Source organism: Saccoglossus kowalevskii, chromosome 14 (assembly GCF_978046115.1).
Source record: "Saccoglossus kowalevskii chromosome 14, keSacKowa6.1, whole genome shotgun sequence".
Classification (NCBI taxonomy): Eukaryota; Metazoa; Hemichordata; class Enteropneusta; family Harrimaniidae; genus Saccoglossus; species Saccoglossus kowalevskii.
The window spans coordinates 5,118,117-5,134,711 of record NC_140654.1 but is presented as its reverse complement, the minus strand read 5'-3'; the positions used below and the strand labels follow the sequence as shown (position 1 = coordinate 5,134,711).

The 16,595-nt window shown below is 34.0% G+C and overlaps 1 protein-coding gene across 1 annotated transcript in view; it reads right to left on the bottom strand.

Moving 5' to 3' along the window:
- Window positions 1-3,583: 3,583 nt before the first annotated feature.
- Window positions 3,584-16,595, bottom strand: part of LOC100376763 (uncharacterized) — a 39,746-nt gene continuing 26,734 nt past the window's right edge. The window contains exons 19-32 of the mRNA XM_085508233.1: window positions 16,253-16,437; window positions 15,601-15,774; window positions 14,649-14,732; window positions 13,240-13,479; window positions 12,321-12,495; window positions 11,197-11,369; window positions 9,421-9,765; window positions 8,611-8,784; window positions 7,646-7,767; window positions 7,016-7,160; window positions 6,180-6,393; window positions 5,785-5,871; window positions 5,480-5,583; window positions 3,584-5,176 (exon numbers count right to left, since the gene is read on the bottom strand). Of these exons, the coding sequence (XP_085364359.1) occupies window positions 5,013-5,176; window positions 5,480-5,583; window positions 5,785-5,871; window positions 6,180-6,393; window positions 7,016-7,160; window positions 7,646-7,767; window positions 8,611-8,784; window positions 9,421-9,765; window positions 11,197-11,369; window positions 12,321-12,495; window positions 13,240-13,479; window positions 14,649-14,732; window positions 15,601-15,774; window positions 16,253-16,437 (2,386 nt within the window). The 3' untranslated portion in view covers window positions 3,584-5,012. The remainder of the gene's footprint in view (window positions 5,177-5,479; window positions 5,584-5,784; window positions 5,872-6,179; window positions 6,394-7,015; window positions 7,161-7,645; window positions 7,768-8,610; window positions 8,785-9,420; window positions 9,766-11,196; window positions 11,370-12,320; window positions 12,496-13,239; window positions 13,480-14,648; window positions 14,733-15,600; window positions 15,775-16,252; window positions 16,438-16,595) is intronic.

The following is a 16,595-nucleotide window of genomic DNA, read 5'->3' as shown; positions in this document are numbered from 1 at the left end:
TGTTGTCTCGTTCAGAACAGTAATTTAGGTTATATATATCAAAAGACTAAGTATAGAGGTGCAAGTTCGCACAAACTGGACAGACATTGTTTACATAATTATCACGTGACATCAAAAATGGCGAACCTTGTAAAAATGACTAAGTACGCGATTGCGAGAGCACACTGCGGAATTTCCTGGTGAAATTTAAGTTATGCATTGTCCGTAATCTATTCCATTGAAATGCGTCTCCGATAATCAAAAGACCTATTATTCCGATTTCTATGCAGGTTTGTTTTTTTGTCCCCAAATTATTTCATACTTGGCACCTTTACCAGACTATTATTCTGTGACAAAGCATTTTCTTTAAAAACCCAGACATATTTCGCACCATCATTATCTTTTGATCGATAACTGCGAGTTTGAATGTCCTAGTCCGAACGCACTTGATTTGGCGGCGGTCCCAATGAGTCGTTCTCGATCAAAACTTCAACTCGAGAAAAACGCGAAAAACAGTTTTGGTTAATAAAACACTGTAGATTTGCTGCATTATTATAAATATACACTAAAAATGGCCAAACATATTAACCACTGATATCATAGAACTCATAAAGAGTGTCAGATAATGAATAATTTCAAGCTCGAGCGCGAAAAATGAAGAAAACTGCTGGCATTTGAGTCCGTACTCCAGGAACGTTCGGGTTTTCCATTGTTATGCAAACGAACAACGAGGGATAATCCTCTGACAAACATTACTGTCCCACTGTACACGCTGACAGTTTACAAACAAGCTAATCCTTCAAGTGTCTCAGATAAGACATCTAATAAAACGGTTTTCATGGTGAAACAAAAATGGCCGATGTTTGAAAAAAAATTGCTGTGTCAGAGTGCGACACTGAGTGGCAGATTTTTCTTTGCCTCGTCTGTCAACGCTTTCTTTCTTTTCTTCGCCATTGCGTTAGAAAAAAAAATGTATTAGTAAAATAGAATATTGACTTGGAAAATAAAACGATTTAAAAGGAAGTTGTGCAAAGTTACAGTACTCCTTTCGCACAACGTCCCGCCCGCTTCCGCTTTCCAATCACCTTTTTCGCTCGCTTTTGCGACCGCTTGTTGAATTCGACCGGACAATTTCCGCTTTATTTTCGACCGCGCAAACCCCGAAATATCACCGCCCACCTGCTCGCTCGCTCGCGCGCATTTAAAATTCGGACTAACAGAATAATTTCCGAGGTTCACATTGTCTTATAATTGTCTTTCTGGTTTTTATAGATGTTGAACAGCTGACAAAAGTTCAAATACTTTTTGTTTTAACTATATATAATTGTATGCACGCAACCTGACCCTTTGACCTCGATTTGGCTTTGACTGAATATTTTATTTTAAACAATATTCTGACGTGAAAGACAAAATGTATTTCAACACAAGTACGACAGGGTTGTCTGGGGTTTCTTTCCTGATTGCTGAGTCTTCGCAATGTGTTTTGTATAATTATTGTTGTTTTCCCCCGATGCTGAAGGACCGTAAAGCTAAATGGCAGTTACATGCATGGGCTGAGTGAAAGAAAATATTTCTAAGCCTAAAATAAAACCCAATATTACACCTCTTTGTGTATTTGTTAATTTTACATATGTTTGTCATGAGAGTATGTTTGTAAATATCTAGAAAAATCTCGTCTTTCGTTGATAATTTCGATTGTTTGTTTGGAATGTCGATCCCCGTTGGTTTCTCCATACTGAGTTTAGGAAGGGCGTCGATCAACACCATGACAATCAGCCGAGAGAAGACAAACATTGACCGTAATTCATGGAGATCATGTCCGTAATTTGTGGGCTGAAACCCCAAATAATTAATCAAGTATTATTATTTTAATATATATTTTATTTTACATCGCAAAACTAAACCATGCCCAAAACAGAGCTAGAGTTGTTCGCGGTGAAACAACCGCATTGAAGACTATGCAACTTCAGCTAGCCATTTCTTACCTTGAAATAAAAAAAATTAAAATTCGAAGAGCATCGGGGGAAATATTAATAATCATCCTTATCAATCGCTTGCTTTATTTTATTCGAATCCATGAAATTCACGATTTATTTTACATTTGTTGGCAACTTCCGCGCCAAATGATTGAAAATGTGGGTGTGGTTATTTTGCAAAGTCCTGTTGATAATACGGACAAATATGGTTCTGTGACCCAGTTCGTGCTCCGATCAGGTGACTCTCAGCCAATCAATGATGTTGTAACAAAGCATGTTTGACGCTAATTGAAGGGTCGTCGTACAATCCAATCACCGGCGTCGATTCACATAGTTGTTTGTGCTGTGACAGGCTTCAAAATTATTCGCTGAAAAACATACATTTTGACAAACTGATGGAATTTGACCTTAGTTCAAAAAGAAAATACTAGGCTAAGATACATTAGAGCTCACGCGAATCAGTTTTTTCTGCAAGTTGTGAAATAAAGTAAACAAGAGTAGCGTCGATGATTTTCAGCCCTGAAGGACTTTGAATTGTTCATCGACTGGCCACCAAATAGTTATGGCTATAACTAAATTTGACACGTTTTTCATTTAAGCCCAATAAATTATTCATACATGTCAAGCTCTGTTCGATTTTTTCAGGGCATGTGGCCGTTTTTAGTCGAAAATATTTTTGTGGGAACACTTTTGCGGTACGTATACGGTATAGACCGAGCTCATTCAATGATCGTGACTTAATTTTAAAAATTGAATGTCAAATTTTACCAGACGTGGACCGATGTGGATTCGATATCGTTATTTTTGGAATTAATCACTAACATTTCCTCGTTTCTCTGCTCTGTCAAAAGGAGTTACCTAGGCTTTTTTTCACGTAACTGTCTCATTAAAATAAAAATATTACATCTAGAACAAGAACCCAAAACACGTAACAAGAAGTCCCAGTTCAGTTGCTTTCACGATACAAGTGTAATACAGCTATATTAGATTTGAAGTGTCGTTCAGAATGTAATAATAGTTAATACTAGTTGTATGTTCACACTTTACTATCAAAACCACCATTTCGACCACCCATGTGCCAGTTTTCAGTGTTTGGGCGAGCAGTCAATGTTTTCAATGAGCGAGCGAGCGAAAAAAAAAACGCGATTAAAATGCGGTCGGTTTCCGGTCGGACAAGACCGCGTGGTCGGAAATTAAGCGATAAGCAGTCGATGTAAAAGCGGAAGGTTGGGCGAAATGAGTACTGTATGACCATGTTTCTCTGACGAAGTCTCGACTGACAATAATGCTGACAATGGACGTTAGATAAACACGCATTGTTTGCAACTGGAAGCTTATCACCCGTTATGTCAGAATCGTCAACAACAGAGTATACAGATAAGATGTTATCTTTTAATTCCTTCCAAAGATAAACACTATGCAAATATCCACGAAACGGCAGTTGTAGTCTTTTCTGCTAGTGTTTTAAAACACTAATTTGAGCAACGTTATTTCGCAATTTCGATCTTTTGTAAACCTGGGATGATGTATCAAGGTCTAAAGTAACCGTTTTATCATTTTTTGAAAAATCAAGAAAAAAGTGAAAATTTCCCTTCTCGCTACCTTAAATAATAAAACGCTTCAGACAGTTTTACTTAAAAAAAGTACTTTTATTATTGACACATGGTTGTATCCAATGAACAAACATTCATAGCTCAGAATATACATATGAAAACAAGTTACATTTCAAAATCTCAGATACCAGAATTCAAATTAAAAGATATAAAAATACAAATCTGCCTTTAAATATATACAAAATATTTTTACTGGAGTAAATAACTGTTCTTCAAACAAACCTCTGTTTAGGGGTGGGGCTATGATATGCATGTTCAAGTCCACTGTGTATATACTGTATTTGACGATCAATTAAAATTAAATAAAATTTAGAAAGTCTAGCATGTGAAATGAATGGCAGTCTCAGTTTAAATATTGCCATGGCAAATTATAGTGTCTGTTGATGATTAATACTTTCAAGGCTCAGGAACAATATTCATGTTTTTTCATTCATGTCAAAATCTCCAAAAAATATAAAAAATAAAAGCAATGATTTATGAAAATTATGACAAACACACACCTGCATTGACTTTGGAAATCAAATTGTTTACAAAACTTTTTTTTAGGTCTGTGTTTCAGAAAAAAACATGAATGTTTTTATATGAAATATTTATAAAATGCCATATTCATTGTTAGCATTATTGTGAAGTTACAGCAGCTACAAATATACCGGTACATATTTGGAAGTTGTCATCTCTGTATAATTTCAGTAGGTTGTTGTGATATGTTATGTTTCCATAGTTACCAACCAGTGGTATTTCAAATAATATCATGAAAATGGTTGAAAGGTATAAAAATGCACAAAATATGTGTATTTATGATATGATATGGAATGTGTTTGCCAATCAAAAAAGTCAACACAAAGTAGTTTCTGTGTTGATGATAAAAATGCATTTTTACACTTTTACAATGAAAGAAACACTTGATATGCCAGCACATAGGCATACTGAATGAAAGGCACAAATATTTAAAACTTATAATTGGTAAAATACAGAAAAATCAAACAAAAACAATTTTTTTCAATGGTTAGTATAATGCACATGTCTTGACTGTATCAATTTTATTGTACAAAATTTATCATTTGGAATAAGAATGTATTCTTTCACTTGTTGCAGCAACAATCAAATATTTTGAATAAAAGTTAATTTTTGTAATGCTTTACACTAAATTTACAAAAAAAATTACATAATATTTTTTTTTTATTTTTTACAATACTGTCTGGTTATTTTGCATAATTAGCAGTAAGAAATGAAACAAAGTTTCTTATTGGCCAATCACATGAGGAAAAACGCTCAACAAATAAAACACCAATTCCTATTGGCTGCCCTTTGTTGAACCCAAGGGTTCTTATTGGTTGTTGAGCGCATCATCACATATTCTTATTACATTTAAACAGTTTAGATAGAATTTCCTATAGTACATAAAATACATTATTTACTATTTTTACAAACGAGACAAAATCTCTTAATTGTTATCACAACTTTGTACATTAGCACCACTGTGTGGTTCCATTAGGTTCAACTCATCATAACTAGCTGGCACCTGAATGTTTCTGATACAGCCTTGGAATGGAGATAGGAACAAATGCTGAGTCAGCTGACCAACATCGGAGTTGTAACTGAATCCACCTAGCAAAAAAAAACCAAATATGTTTGAAAAATTTACTTTTTATGAAATAGTTGATTTGACCCAAAATGCGTTTCCTTAGTACATGTACCAGGGCAGAAAAGTGCAGATACATACTAGAAGAATATGTTACTGGCTGCTTAGTGGAATATTTTTGAAATATATTTTATACTATAATATGAGGTTATTACAAGGATACCTCAAAGTATGCACAAAGAGAGTACAGGTGGAGTATCGACCGACGCGCAGTGGAGCGACGGCATACTGTCTGAGTTAAAAAAAGGTTAACAAACCATTCTACTCACCAATATAATAAATACCATCAGTATTGAGTTCATGAAATTCCCCTCCGATGTCATACACAGGAGATGGTGAACCGTCCACATATAGCGAGATGGAAGTCTCAACTCTGAAATAAAAACAGAAATTAAAACTGTTTTAGCATGAAAATGAAAATGCTAAATGTGATAAGCAAAAAGACTAGGATGTATTAAATATTTTATTAATAGAGTGTATACCACTACATGTATTGGATGAAAATACCACCATCATAACACATGTTATCTGTTCCTTATAGTGGAGTTAATTTAAGAATAGATTGCTGTCTTACCTGTTAACAATGATAGAATGCCATTGTCCATCAACCACTGGCATGTCTGAATATAGAGTTCCATATGATAACCATCCAAGACGAAAACTGAAATGAGTGAGAACACTACGGTATTATCTATTTTATTTCTATCAGTATAACAGGAACATTAACTAACACTGTTATCAACTAATGCTTGTATCTCATGATACTATTAACTAACATTTGTATCAACTAACAAGAATATCAACTAATGCTAGTATCAACTAACAAGAATATCAACTAATGCTAGTATCAACTAACAAGAATATCAACTAACATTAATATTAACCAATGCTAGTATATACTAACATTAATATTAAATAATATTGACTAGTAACAACTGATACTAGTATTAACTACACACCAAGACTTACCTTAGCTTAACTCTACCATCTACAATTCCAATTCCTAAATAATCTGTATTGTCATCAATATTTGGTTGTCCCATCCACAATATCATTCCATTGTTATCAATTGTACTTATATTAAATGACAATGTGGTTACTGTTTTATCCAAGTCATTGTAATCCATCAATTCATAATATAAATATCCTTTACCATTGAATCGTGCACTTGTGAAAGTAATGACTGAAAACAAATTCAAATAATCAAAATATTACATGGTTTTTAAAATATAGAGTTAGTTATTATATCAATGGAAAATCAGTAACAGCACTTGGATTTACATGAAAAAGAGACAGTATTTTTGAATTTCTGGAATATTGATCTTATGTGTGAGAAATAAATTTAATTGTTTATTTTTTTTTTGCAACATTCAACATTTTTTAACTAAATCCAAAATGAAAAATTTATTTGCTTGTAACAGGTATCTAAAGTGGTTAACCTTTGACCTTTAACCTCTACAGTAACAAAGTCAACATTTGTTGTCTTTCACAAAATGAAACCAACATTTATTTTCATATTTTTTTCAAAAATTTTGATCAAGAGCTGTAGGCAATATTGAATTAAATCACTTTGGTTCAAAATTATCAAAAAAAAACCATGAAAACAAGCAACATGCTGCACCAACATTTTGGGCAAAAAAAAAGTTAAGGTTATAGCAAGCTTTGGTTTTCATCCTGTAAGGTCAAATTACAATTGGTTGCTGAAGTCATCTCAAACTCATAGAAAATATCCACATATAACCATGGTAACTAACCCAGCAAATTGATTGGTGAAATTTAATGTTAACTGAACTCCATGTTCTCACCTTGGTTACAGTAGAAACCATCATAACCAACAGGACAGACACATTCATATGACATGGTGTCTTCATTGCCAACACAGCTGGCTCCATTCTGACATAAATTATTCACACAGAATATAAAGTCTTCACATGTTTTACCAGTCATGGGCTAAGAGAAAAATAAAACAATGAAAATATACTAGACAAGGCTTATGCTGTTATATAGTGGGCAATATTAGTCACATAGAGGGCATTATTAGTCACATAAAGGGTATTATTAGTCACATAAGAGGGCATTATTAGTCACACAGAGGGCATTATTTGTCACATAGAGAGAAAAGTGGTGTCAAAGAACTAAAGATTTACCGTGGGATAATAGTTTGTGCATGGCAAAGCATTATATCATTACAGAGGGCACTATGAGCTGCATGGATGGTACTGTGGGAGTAATAATTTACACATGGCAAGTTGTCTTCATATCAGAGTGCAACTTCATAGAGCAATCTTTTTATAATGACTTAATACTTTATCCAGCACAAAGGTATATTATGTAGTCCCAGGAGGGAAGTAGCAGCATAGAGGGTGCTGACATAGTATAATAATGTTATCTGCATTTGTAACAATGTTATAATGTGATGTTAATTAGCAACTTACCCAAAAACAAGAACACAGGAAGTCATCAGATCCAATAGCAGCACAGTGACCATTATTTTTACACACACCGTAACCACATGCAGTACCATCACAATCACCAACATCCTGACCACCAACAACTCCTGCAATAAAAGAATCCCCAGATTCTTGCATTTTAATATTGAAACAACTAAAATAACTGATGCTCCATCAATATCTCTGGTATACATAATGTTAACCTTTTGATAAAACTGTGAGTGTATTGTATTAAAAACAGGATGGTTGCAGGAACAATCTTAAGTCTCTGCTTTATTTACAAACACTGGTGAGAACTTCAACTATGACAATCCATGTAACAAATGTTTTCTGTGTTATTATGTAATACAAGACAATTAAATTATTCAACCAATTTGACTTGTGTGCTGAATTTAGTCACATAAAGACCAGAGAATAATGGTATAGTATTGGCATGCATTATTACATGGTCTCTCAAGTTTCTGTCTTTGCTATTAACAGTGATATAGTGAATAACCAGAATTCAAAAAACTAGTTTTAATCCTTTGAATTTTGGTCACCTTTCACAAATCAAAGTCGCATAATTTTTGATCTAGACTTGAAGCCAATTAGGAATTATGTCTATTTGGTTGAATTACATATAATTGTAGAAGAATACATAAAAATGAGAAAATAATGCACATAAATTTTGAAGGAAGAAATATAGCACTCAACTGCTTAAAATTTCACCAGTGTAAAAGTATAAAAACAACCGATTTTTACCCAATCTTCTATGATTTTTGGATAATATCACTATTTCAGTTCAGCACTCAGATAAGAGAATTTATTAGAGGTGCCGAGGGAACAAGAATTTGGGATTTGAATCATTTCAGCAATGAAAAAACGATTATAATAGCCAATGGGGTGAGAGACTGCATTTGAAAAACACATTTTATATATAGGGTATATAACAATTATATTATTATTCTTACCTTGGTTATTCAGTTCAAATTGTCTATTATTGACAACCAATTGTCTGATACATCCCTTATAACCTGATGGTTCACCTTGCATAGCATCGTATGGTATCATATCATAATGCGATACACCACCAAGATAAAACAATGTAGATATATCCAGAGATATCAAACCAGATAATGAAGTACCTAGAATAAATCACAACTAGTATTATAACTTGATAAAAGAAAGTCGCCAAGGGTTTCAGCTGAGGCATTGTTATATTTGACTTGCCATATATACGCATTATGTGAAGTATGCAAGAAGTCTGAATAGTGATTAAACAGACAGATGTAATGATAATGTGATTCTATTTTTCATTCCAAGTTACATTCTTGCTGTGTTTAATATAAACAGAGAAAATATTCAAGTGTGACAACCACTTTCAGAATTATAAAGCCATCCTTAAGCTTTTTCACCACCAGACTTTCTCACACAATTTTTTTCTGCTCTTTTTTCTAGAATATTTTTGAAAATGAACCCTAATTTTGGAGCAAACAGACAAAATTTGAGTCAATTTTCAGCTTTTACTAAAAAAAATTGGAAATTATTGTCCCAATTTTCTGAAAAAAATGCAGGACTATTTTGTAAATTTGTAATGAAAAAAGGGAACTGGTGGTAAAAAGGTTAACACTTCAAACATGTACTATTTTATTCACTATCAGAGGTAAAATAAAGCTGTATTTCTTGGTTTCAAATTATTACAGATTAAAATGGACACACTATAAAAAACAATACTTCGTATTTAATCAGACTCATGTGCTAATATCAAATAAATAACAAACCTGTAGTTTCTACACCATTCAGTCTAACATATCCATTTCTGTTGGTTCGACCAACTTCTATTAAGTACCACTTATCTGACGCAACTTCTACTCTATCAGCTGACCGTATAACTATAGCATCTTCAGATCCAAGTTTATAACGGAATTCAATGAATCCAGAATAGAGAGAGATTGAAATAAAGTCTCCGGAGTAAACGCCAAGATTTTGAGCCGCGTAGAATAATAATCCCTCTTGCGAGTCAGGCTTGAAATCTATTTTAATATTTGTGGTATGTCGGATGTCAATTTTGGCGAACGACATATATGAAGAATCAGTCTGGAAGGATGGATCTGAGATGGTTATGTCTGAGGAAAAATAATAGGAGTTTGGTTATACACGTGTATGTAGTACATATATCGTGATACATACAGTGTCGGTCATTAAAGATTAACTCTTAATGTGAAATGAATTACCGGTAACAACCATATAATGAACAGAACACCTGGATGGTAAAATGAACACCCATATGAACAAATCTAGTTTGTGAAATGAACTACTAGTTTGTTAAATGAACACCTAGTTTGTTGAATGAACACCTAGTTTGTGAAATGAACACCCATATGAACAAATCTAGTTTGTTAAATGAACACCCATATGAACAAATCTAGTTTGTTAAATGAACTACTGGTTTGTGAAATGAACACCTAGTTTGTTAAATGAACTACTAGTTTGTGAAATGAACACCTAGTTTGTTAAATGAACACCTAGTTTGTTAAATGAACACCTAGTTTGTTAAATGAACACCTAGTTTGTGAAATGAATACCCATATGAACAAATCTAGTTTATTAAATGAACACCCATATGAACAAATCTAGTTTGTTAAATGAACTACTGGTTTGTGAAATGAACACCCATATGAACAAATCTAGTTTGTGAAATGAACACCAAGCATGTGAAATGAACACCCATATGAACAAATCCAGTTTGTTAAATGAGCACCACATATGTGAAATGAAAACCCATACAAGCAGCCAGTCGGCTGAGATAGCTCCGCTGTTAGCAATGCACATTTCAATAAAAGAACAGAAGATATCATTAGAAAATGAACAATATGTATACTATCAAAGCAATGGGACTCGCTGAACAAGAATTCAAAAATATCACTTTTCACCAAAAATGACAAAAATAATCATCAAAATTAGAGAATTAAAGATATCATTACAAAATGAACAAATCTGAAAGAAGTCCACATGTAGTACCTATATATAATATCAAAGCAATTGGACTTACGGTTTTTAACAAGAAGTCGAAAATATCACTTTTTACCAACAATGACAAAAATATTCACTAAAATTAGAGAATTGAAGATATCATCATGAAATGAACAAATCTGAGAGAGGTCTACGCAAGATACATATACACTAAGTATCAAATCATTCAGGCTTTTAGTTTTCAAGAAGAAGTCGAAAAAGTAAAACATAGACAGGGACGACGACGGACAATCACTCATATGATAAGCTCCGCTCGACAGCGGAGCTAATAAACAGATCTTGTTTGTGAAATGAACACCTAGTATGTGAAATGAACACCAATATGAACAAATCTAGTTTGTGAAATGAACACCAAGCATGTGAAATGAACACTTAGTTTGTGAAGTGAACAACCATGTGGAAGAAATAAAGTTGTGAAATGGACACTCATGTGAAGTGACCACAAAATTTGTGAAATGAACAAAAATGTGAAGTGAAAATGAATTCTTCTTAAAACTTGACCACCACAATTTGAATAACCTTACCTTGATCACAGTACTGTCCTATTTTCCCAACAGGACAATGACATAAGTATCCCTCTATAGTCAGAGTACATGTTGAACCTTCACTACATAGTGATGGTGGATCATGACTTGGGTCACATGGTGTTACTACATCATTACATGAAACTCCAGTCCATCCAGGGCTACAAAGGCACCTGACAAAACAAACAACAAGTGTTAGTTTACATGTTCAATCTTAAAGAAGATATTATATTTACCCTAGTATCACTCTACTCATTTCATAAAAAAATCATAAAAAGCAAAGTTATTGAGATAGCAACACCTCGCAATTTGAGTTCCCCTCATCATTATATTTTTTTTTTCAGGGGTTAAAATATATTTAATAAGCCATTGAACTTTTATTATGTTATTTTTATCAGTAGATGTCATTGCCTATTATCATTTTATTTTAGATATTTTTATTTGTTATTCTTGCACTATCAGATTCGAATAGTCATTTTATCTTAGCCAGTGCCTTCTGTGTGTAGTTTATTAGTTTTCTTGTCCCAGATTTGATTGTCCTTGATTTAATTCATTTTGAGAAATTTCACGTGTTACAGTAATAATTTATATTCAATAAATCTGTAATAGTAATAAGCAGAATTTCAAGCACAATTAACCCATCTTTTACTGCTATTACTGACAACAACGCAGAAATGGACAGATGTCTACCACTTCATTCACACATAGACAAAATATTATAGTACATGTATATGCATACTAAAATTCATATTTTTGAAAATGGCATTGGTGTACAATGTTTTTGGCTGGTTGTTTTAAAGCACATGCTACTGTAACACACATGTTATTATTACTTAGTAGCAAGGTGAATTTAATCGATTCTCTAGTGGTTGAATATTAAAAAATGTATCACTAGACATTGTAGAAATCTGGTTAGTATGGTTCTGGTTGCATGATATCAATGACAGCTATCAAATTGGAAGAACTTTATTCAAATATCACTGCTACACCACGAACAAAATGCTGAATTTTAAATTTTATTTTTCTGTGGATTGAACTAACAATATATAACTGTTATGAAATGCACACCAATATTATAAAAAAAGTTAAGATATAAATCTAACAGGATTTATGGCAATACTTACTCAGCTGACGCTCCCAATTCAATGCATGTACCACCATTATGGCAAACAGTCAGTTCACATTCTGTTGCCCCGCACTCGCCAACATTACGACCAAACTTTACATGTCCAGCTGGCTGCCCAGGGGGAGTGAAACCGCTTAATTTACCAGCCTTTATCTCAACATCATATATGCAGCCTGTACAAATGAAATTTTGATAAGTTGACCGATCAAAAATGGTAGCTCTGAAACTTTGGAATAGTGAGTGATCAGGAATTTACATTTAAAAATCAGTAATTCAAGCAATTATGTGTTTTCAGATATGACAATTGTCAAGAACTTTGAGATGCATGAAACAAGACATGCATGCAAATACCATCAGTCTGCCCTCTAACAGGACTATTTTTTTGGGATCCTGAGTTGAAATGAAATCCCCAAAATCAAGTTGAGTCAGTTTGTTGACTGATGGAAAGGTCAGCTTTTAATAAATTGCTTGTCCCAAAACAAATATTGTGACCCCTGATTGCCTTTTTAAACTTATTTTGTTTATAAATTATGAATTTTATTTCACCTAATTACACATTCCATAAATATATTAAGATGTTTTCAAGATGATCTGATCTCTATATTAATATATATGATTTTTCCGTTGTTTCAATGACATGTCAGTGAATTACTAGTTGTGTTACAACAAAATTTTGTGTGTCAGTAGAGGGTACACTGAATATCATATCTTCAATCAAAGACGCTATTGGTCTAATTACAGGTCATATAAACCAAAAATTGCTTTTAATATATCTAGATCACTAAAATACACCAAACTATTTATGCAAGTTCATAAGCAAAAAAGTATTGGCATAATATTTTCCGAATTTTGTTAATTATTGAAAGCTGCTAAACAAATCCATAATAATTTATCCAAAACGACATTTTAATTCTCACCTTGAAATCCATTTGTAAAATTAACAGCAGGTGGCAATAGTTCTAATTGATATACATCAAATCCACCAATGTAAATATCAGTAAACGAATTCAATCCGATGAGGTGTCCTAAGGTGGTTCCTGTTACATTGCCTTGATTGTCAATCTTCATCCACACTAGCTGTTTATCATGTCCCATATCAACAGTATGGAATGTCAGTGTAAGATCTATGGGAGCTGAGCTTCTTACAAAGGCAGGACCTGTAATGTATAACAGAGAATATGTGGAACTAACAGACAGACAGACAGATGGACAGACAGCTGTTTATCATGTCCCATATCAACAGTATGGAATGTCAGTGTAAGATCTATGGGAGTTGAGCTTCTTACAAAGGCAGGACCTGTAATGTATAACAGAGAATATGTGGAACTAACAGACAGACAGACAGACAGATGGACAGACAGCTGTTTATCATGTCCCATATCAACAGTATGAAATGTCAGTGTAAGATCTATGGGAGTTGAGCTTCTTACAAAGGCAGGACCTGTAATGTATAACAGAGAATATGTGGAACTAACAGACAGACAGACAGATGGACAGACAGCTGTTTATCATGTCCCATATCAACAGTATGAAATGTCAGTGTAAGATCTATGGGAGCTGAGCTGCTTACAAAGGCAGGACCTGTAATGCATAACATAGAATGAGTGGAACGAACGAACGGACAGACGGACGGACGTCCGACAGACAGACAGACAGACAGACAGACAGACAGACAGTACAGACAGACAGCTGTTTATCATGTCCCATATCAACAGTATGGAATGTCATTGTAAGATCTATGGGAGCTGAGCTGCTTACAAAAGCAGGACCTGTAATGCATAACATAGAATGAGTGGAACGAACGAACGGACAGACGAACGGACGTCCGACAGACAGACAGACAGACAGACAGTACAAACAGACAGCTGTTTATCATGTCCCATATCAACAGTATGGAATGTCATTGTAAGATCTATGGGAGCTGAGCTGCTTACAAAGGCAGGACCTGTAATGCATAACATAGAATGAGTGGAACGAACGAACAGACAGACGGACGGACGTCCGACAGACCGTCCGACAGACAGACAGACAGACAGACAGACAGACAGACAGACAGACAGCTGTTTATCATGTCCCATATCAACACTATGGAATGCCAGTGTAAGATCAGTGTATAACATAGAACGAGAGGAACAGACAGACGAAAGTTGGAAAGTATAAATAATTTAGTATACGTTTATGAAGATGGCAAAGAGAGTAGAGACTAGAGAGAGAGAGAAATATTAGGCAGAATGAGGTGGTAGTCAATAAGACAATGGATGGGAAAGGACAGAATAAGGTAGGGTATAGAGACTAGAGAGGAGAAACAAAACAAAAGAAGACTAACCTGAACCTAAGTCCACTATCCAGACTAGATATCCATTCTGTACTCCCAATGCCACATAGTCACTACCATAGCCTGCTAACTGACCTGTAATTACAAATGATGTCACACACAGCATTAGATTTTTTGTCTGTTTGATCATAGACCTTAGAAGACCTTAAGGTCTATGGTTTGATAGAAGCGGGCACATTTTGTTTGTATGAATGGTAATGCATTGAAATTTATAATTTTATCACCGACTAGGTTCAAATAAGCAATTAAATGGATAATACTGAAGGTAATACACAGGATAATAAAACATACACATGGTAAAATAATCTTTTGGGTTATGGAACAGGTATCAAAGATGATTTCAATCCTTGTACAAAAATATAGTACTGTACATGCTGTTTACTTCATCCACCACAAATTGTTATCCTGTTGTCATGTGAATTGGAGAAGACAACATCTGTAGCAGGCAATATGTACGGTAAACCATTTAATTTTCGTTGCCAAGAATTTTTCTGATTTAAGGATTTTATGGCATTTGCGAATATAACATTTTGTGAAAATCACATACACTATATTTTGCGACTTTCTCTCATTTGCGAAATTGGAAAAATCAAAGCAGTTAGAATATAAATCCATGGATTAGATGATTAAATAGATAAAGCAATGATAGAGTGATCTTTTTTGGAAAATCTGTATTAGAAGCCGCGACTTCTTTTAAAATGGTATATTCTGACAGAGGTTTTTATTAGAGCATCTACACATACAGTATGAGAAATGGTGAATTTTTGATTCTCATTTGTTCAAAAAGAATGGGTGCGACCTCTGAGAAATGTGGCTTCTAATATAAATTTTACGGTATTTTTGAAACACTGTGACAGTAAGCAGGACACTTATTGGTCAACATATTGAAACACACTGTCCACGATGAAACATTGTAGGCACATGACCCAGTCTAAAAACTTACTTTTTTGTCCTGAATACAACATAAGTCCACTGGTCAATGCTCTATCCATATTTTGTAATGTGAACTTTAATCTTATATGGGTCAAGAAATCAAGATTTGGGTCGCGTTGATAGGCAATAAAGGAAGAATATCCAAACTGCAATCCAGAGTAATGTGGTCTGTTGATATTAATACCTAGGAGAGATCACACATCAAATATAAATCATTGATAAATTGGAATAACATATTCTGGAGTGAAGATAATAAAATTTAGAGTTAGAATAATGGTGTGAATAGTCACATGTGGTGTCACAAGAATTTATATAAGGGAATACAATTGGTGTGTGATGAAGATTCAACTTTTGAAGTTGTACATATCCTAAAACGATCACAAAATCGCAAGACAAATGTGTAAATACTGAAAATGAGTGAGTTTCTGGGAACTGGGTAGTTTGTCTCGTTTTCTCTAGTGTCCTTCATATTTTCAAAGTCTCTGTTTTGCCTTTTTGAATACGATGATAACCTCTCACCTTTACAAGCATCCACTGTAATCTACAACATCACTGGTCAGAAATACATTCAACACATGCACGATAGTGATGCGAATAGAACCTTCATCACATATCACCATACACAGATAAGCAAAGAGTAAACAAATCTTGGTTGTACTTACTTAGTTCACATGTTATGCCATGTCTACCATATGGACATAGACATACAAATCCTGTTATTACAGATATACATGTAGCACCATGCAGACAGGGATCCCCAACACAATGCTCAATGACTCGTTCACATAGATCACCTTCATAGCCAGTTAAACACTCACAAAACCACTCTTCTGGGTCTTCAGCAGAACTAAGAGATAACAGTCAAAAATTATTAATATGGCCTAAATATTAAATTTTGAAAAATGTAGGCTCAATACTAAAAGTTTCTAAAAAAGTTGACGACGAAGTAGCTGAGGTCATACAAACTGGATTGCATACTTTGTGGAATTCTTCTCTTAATTTAGT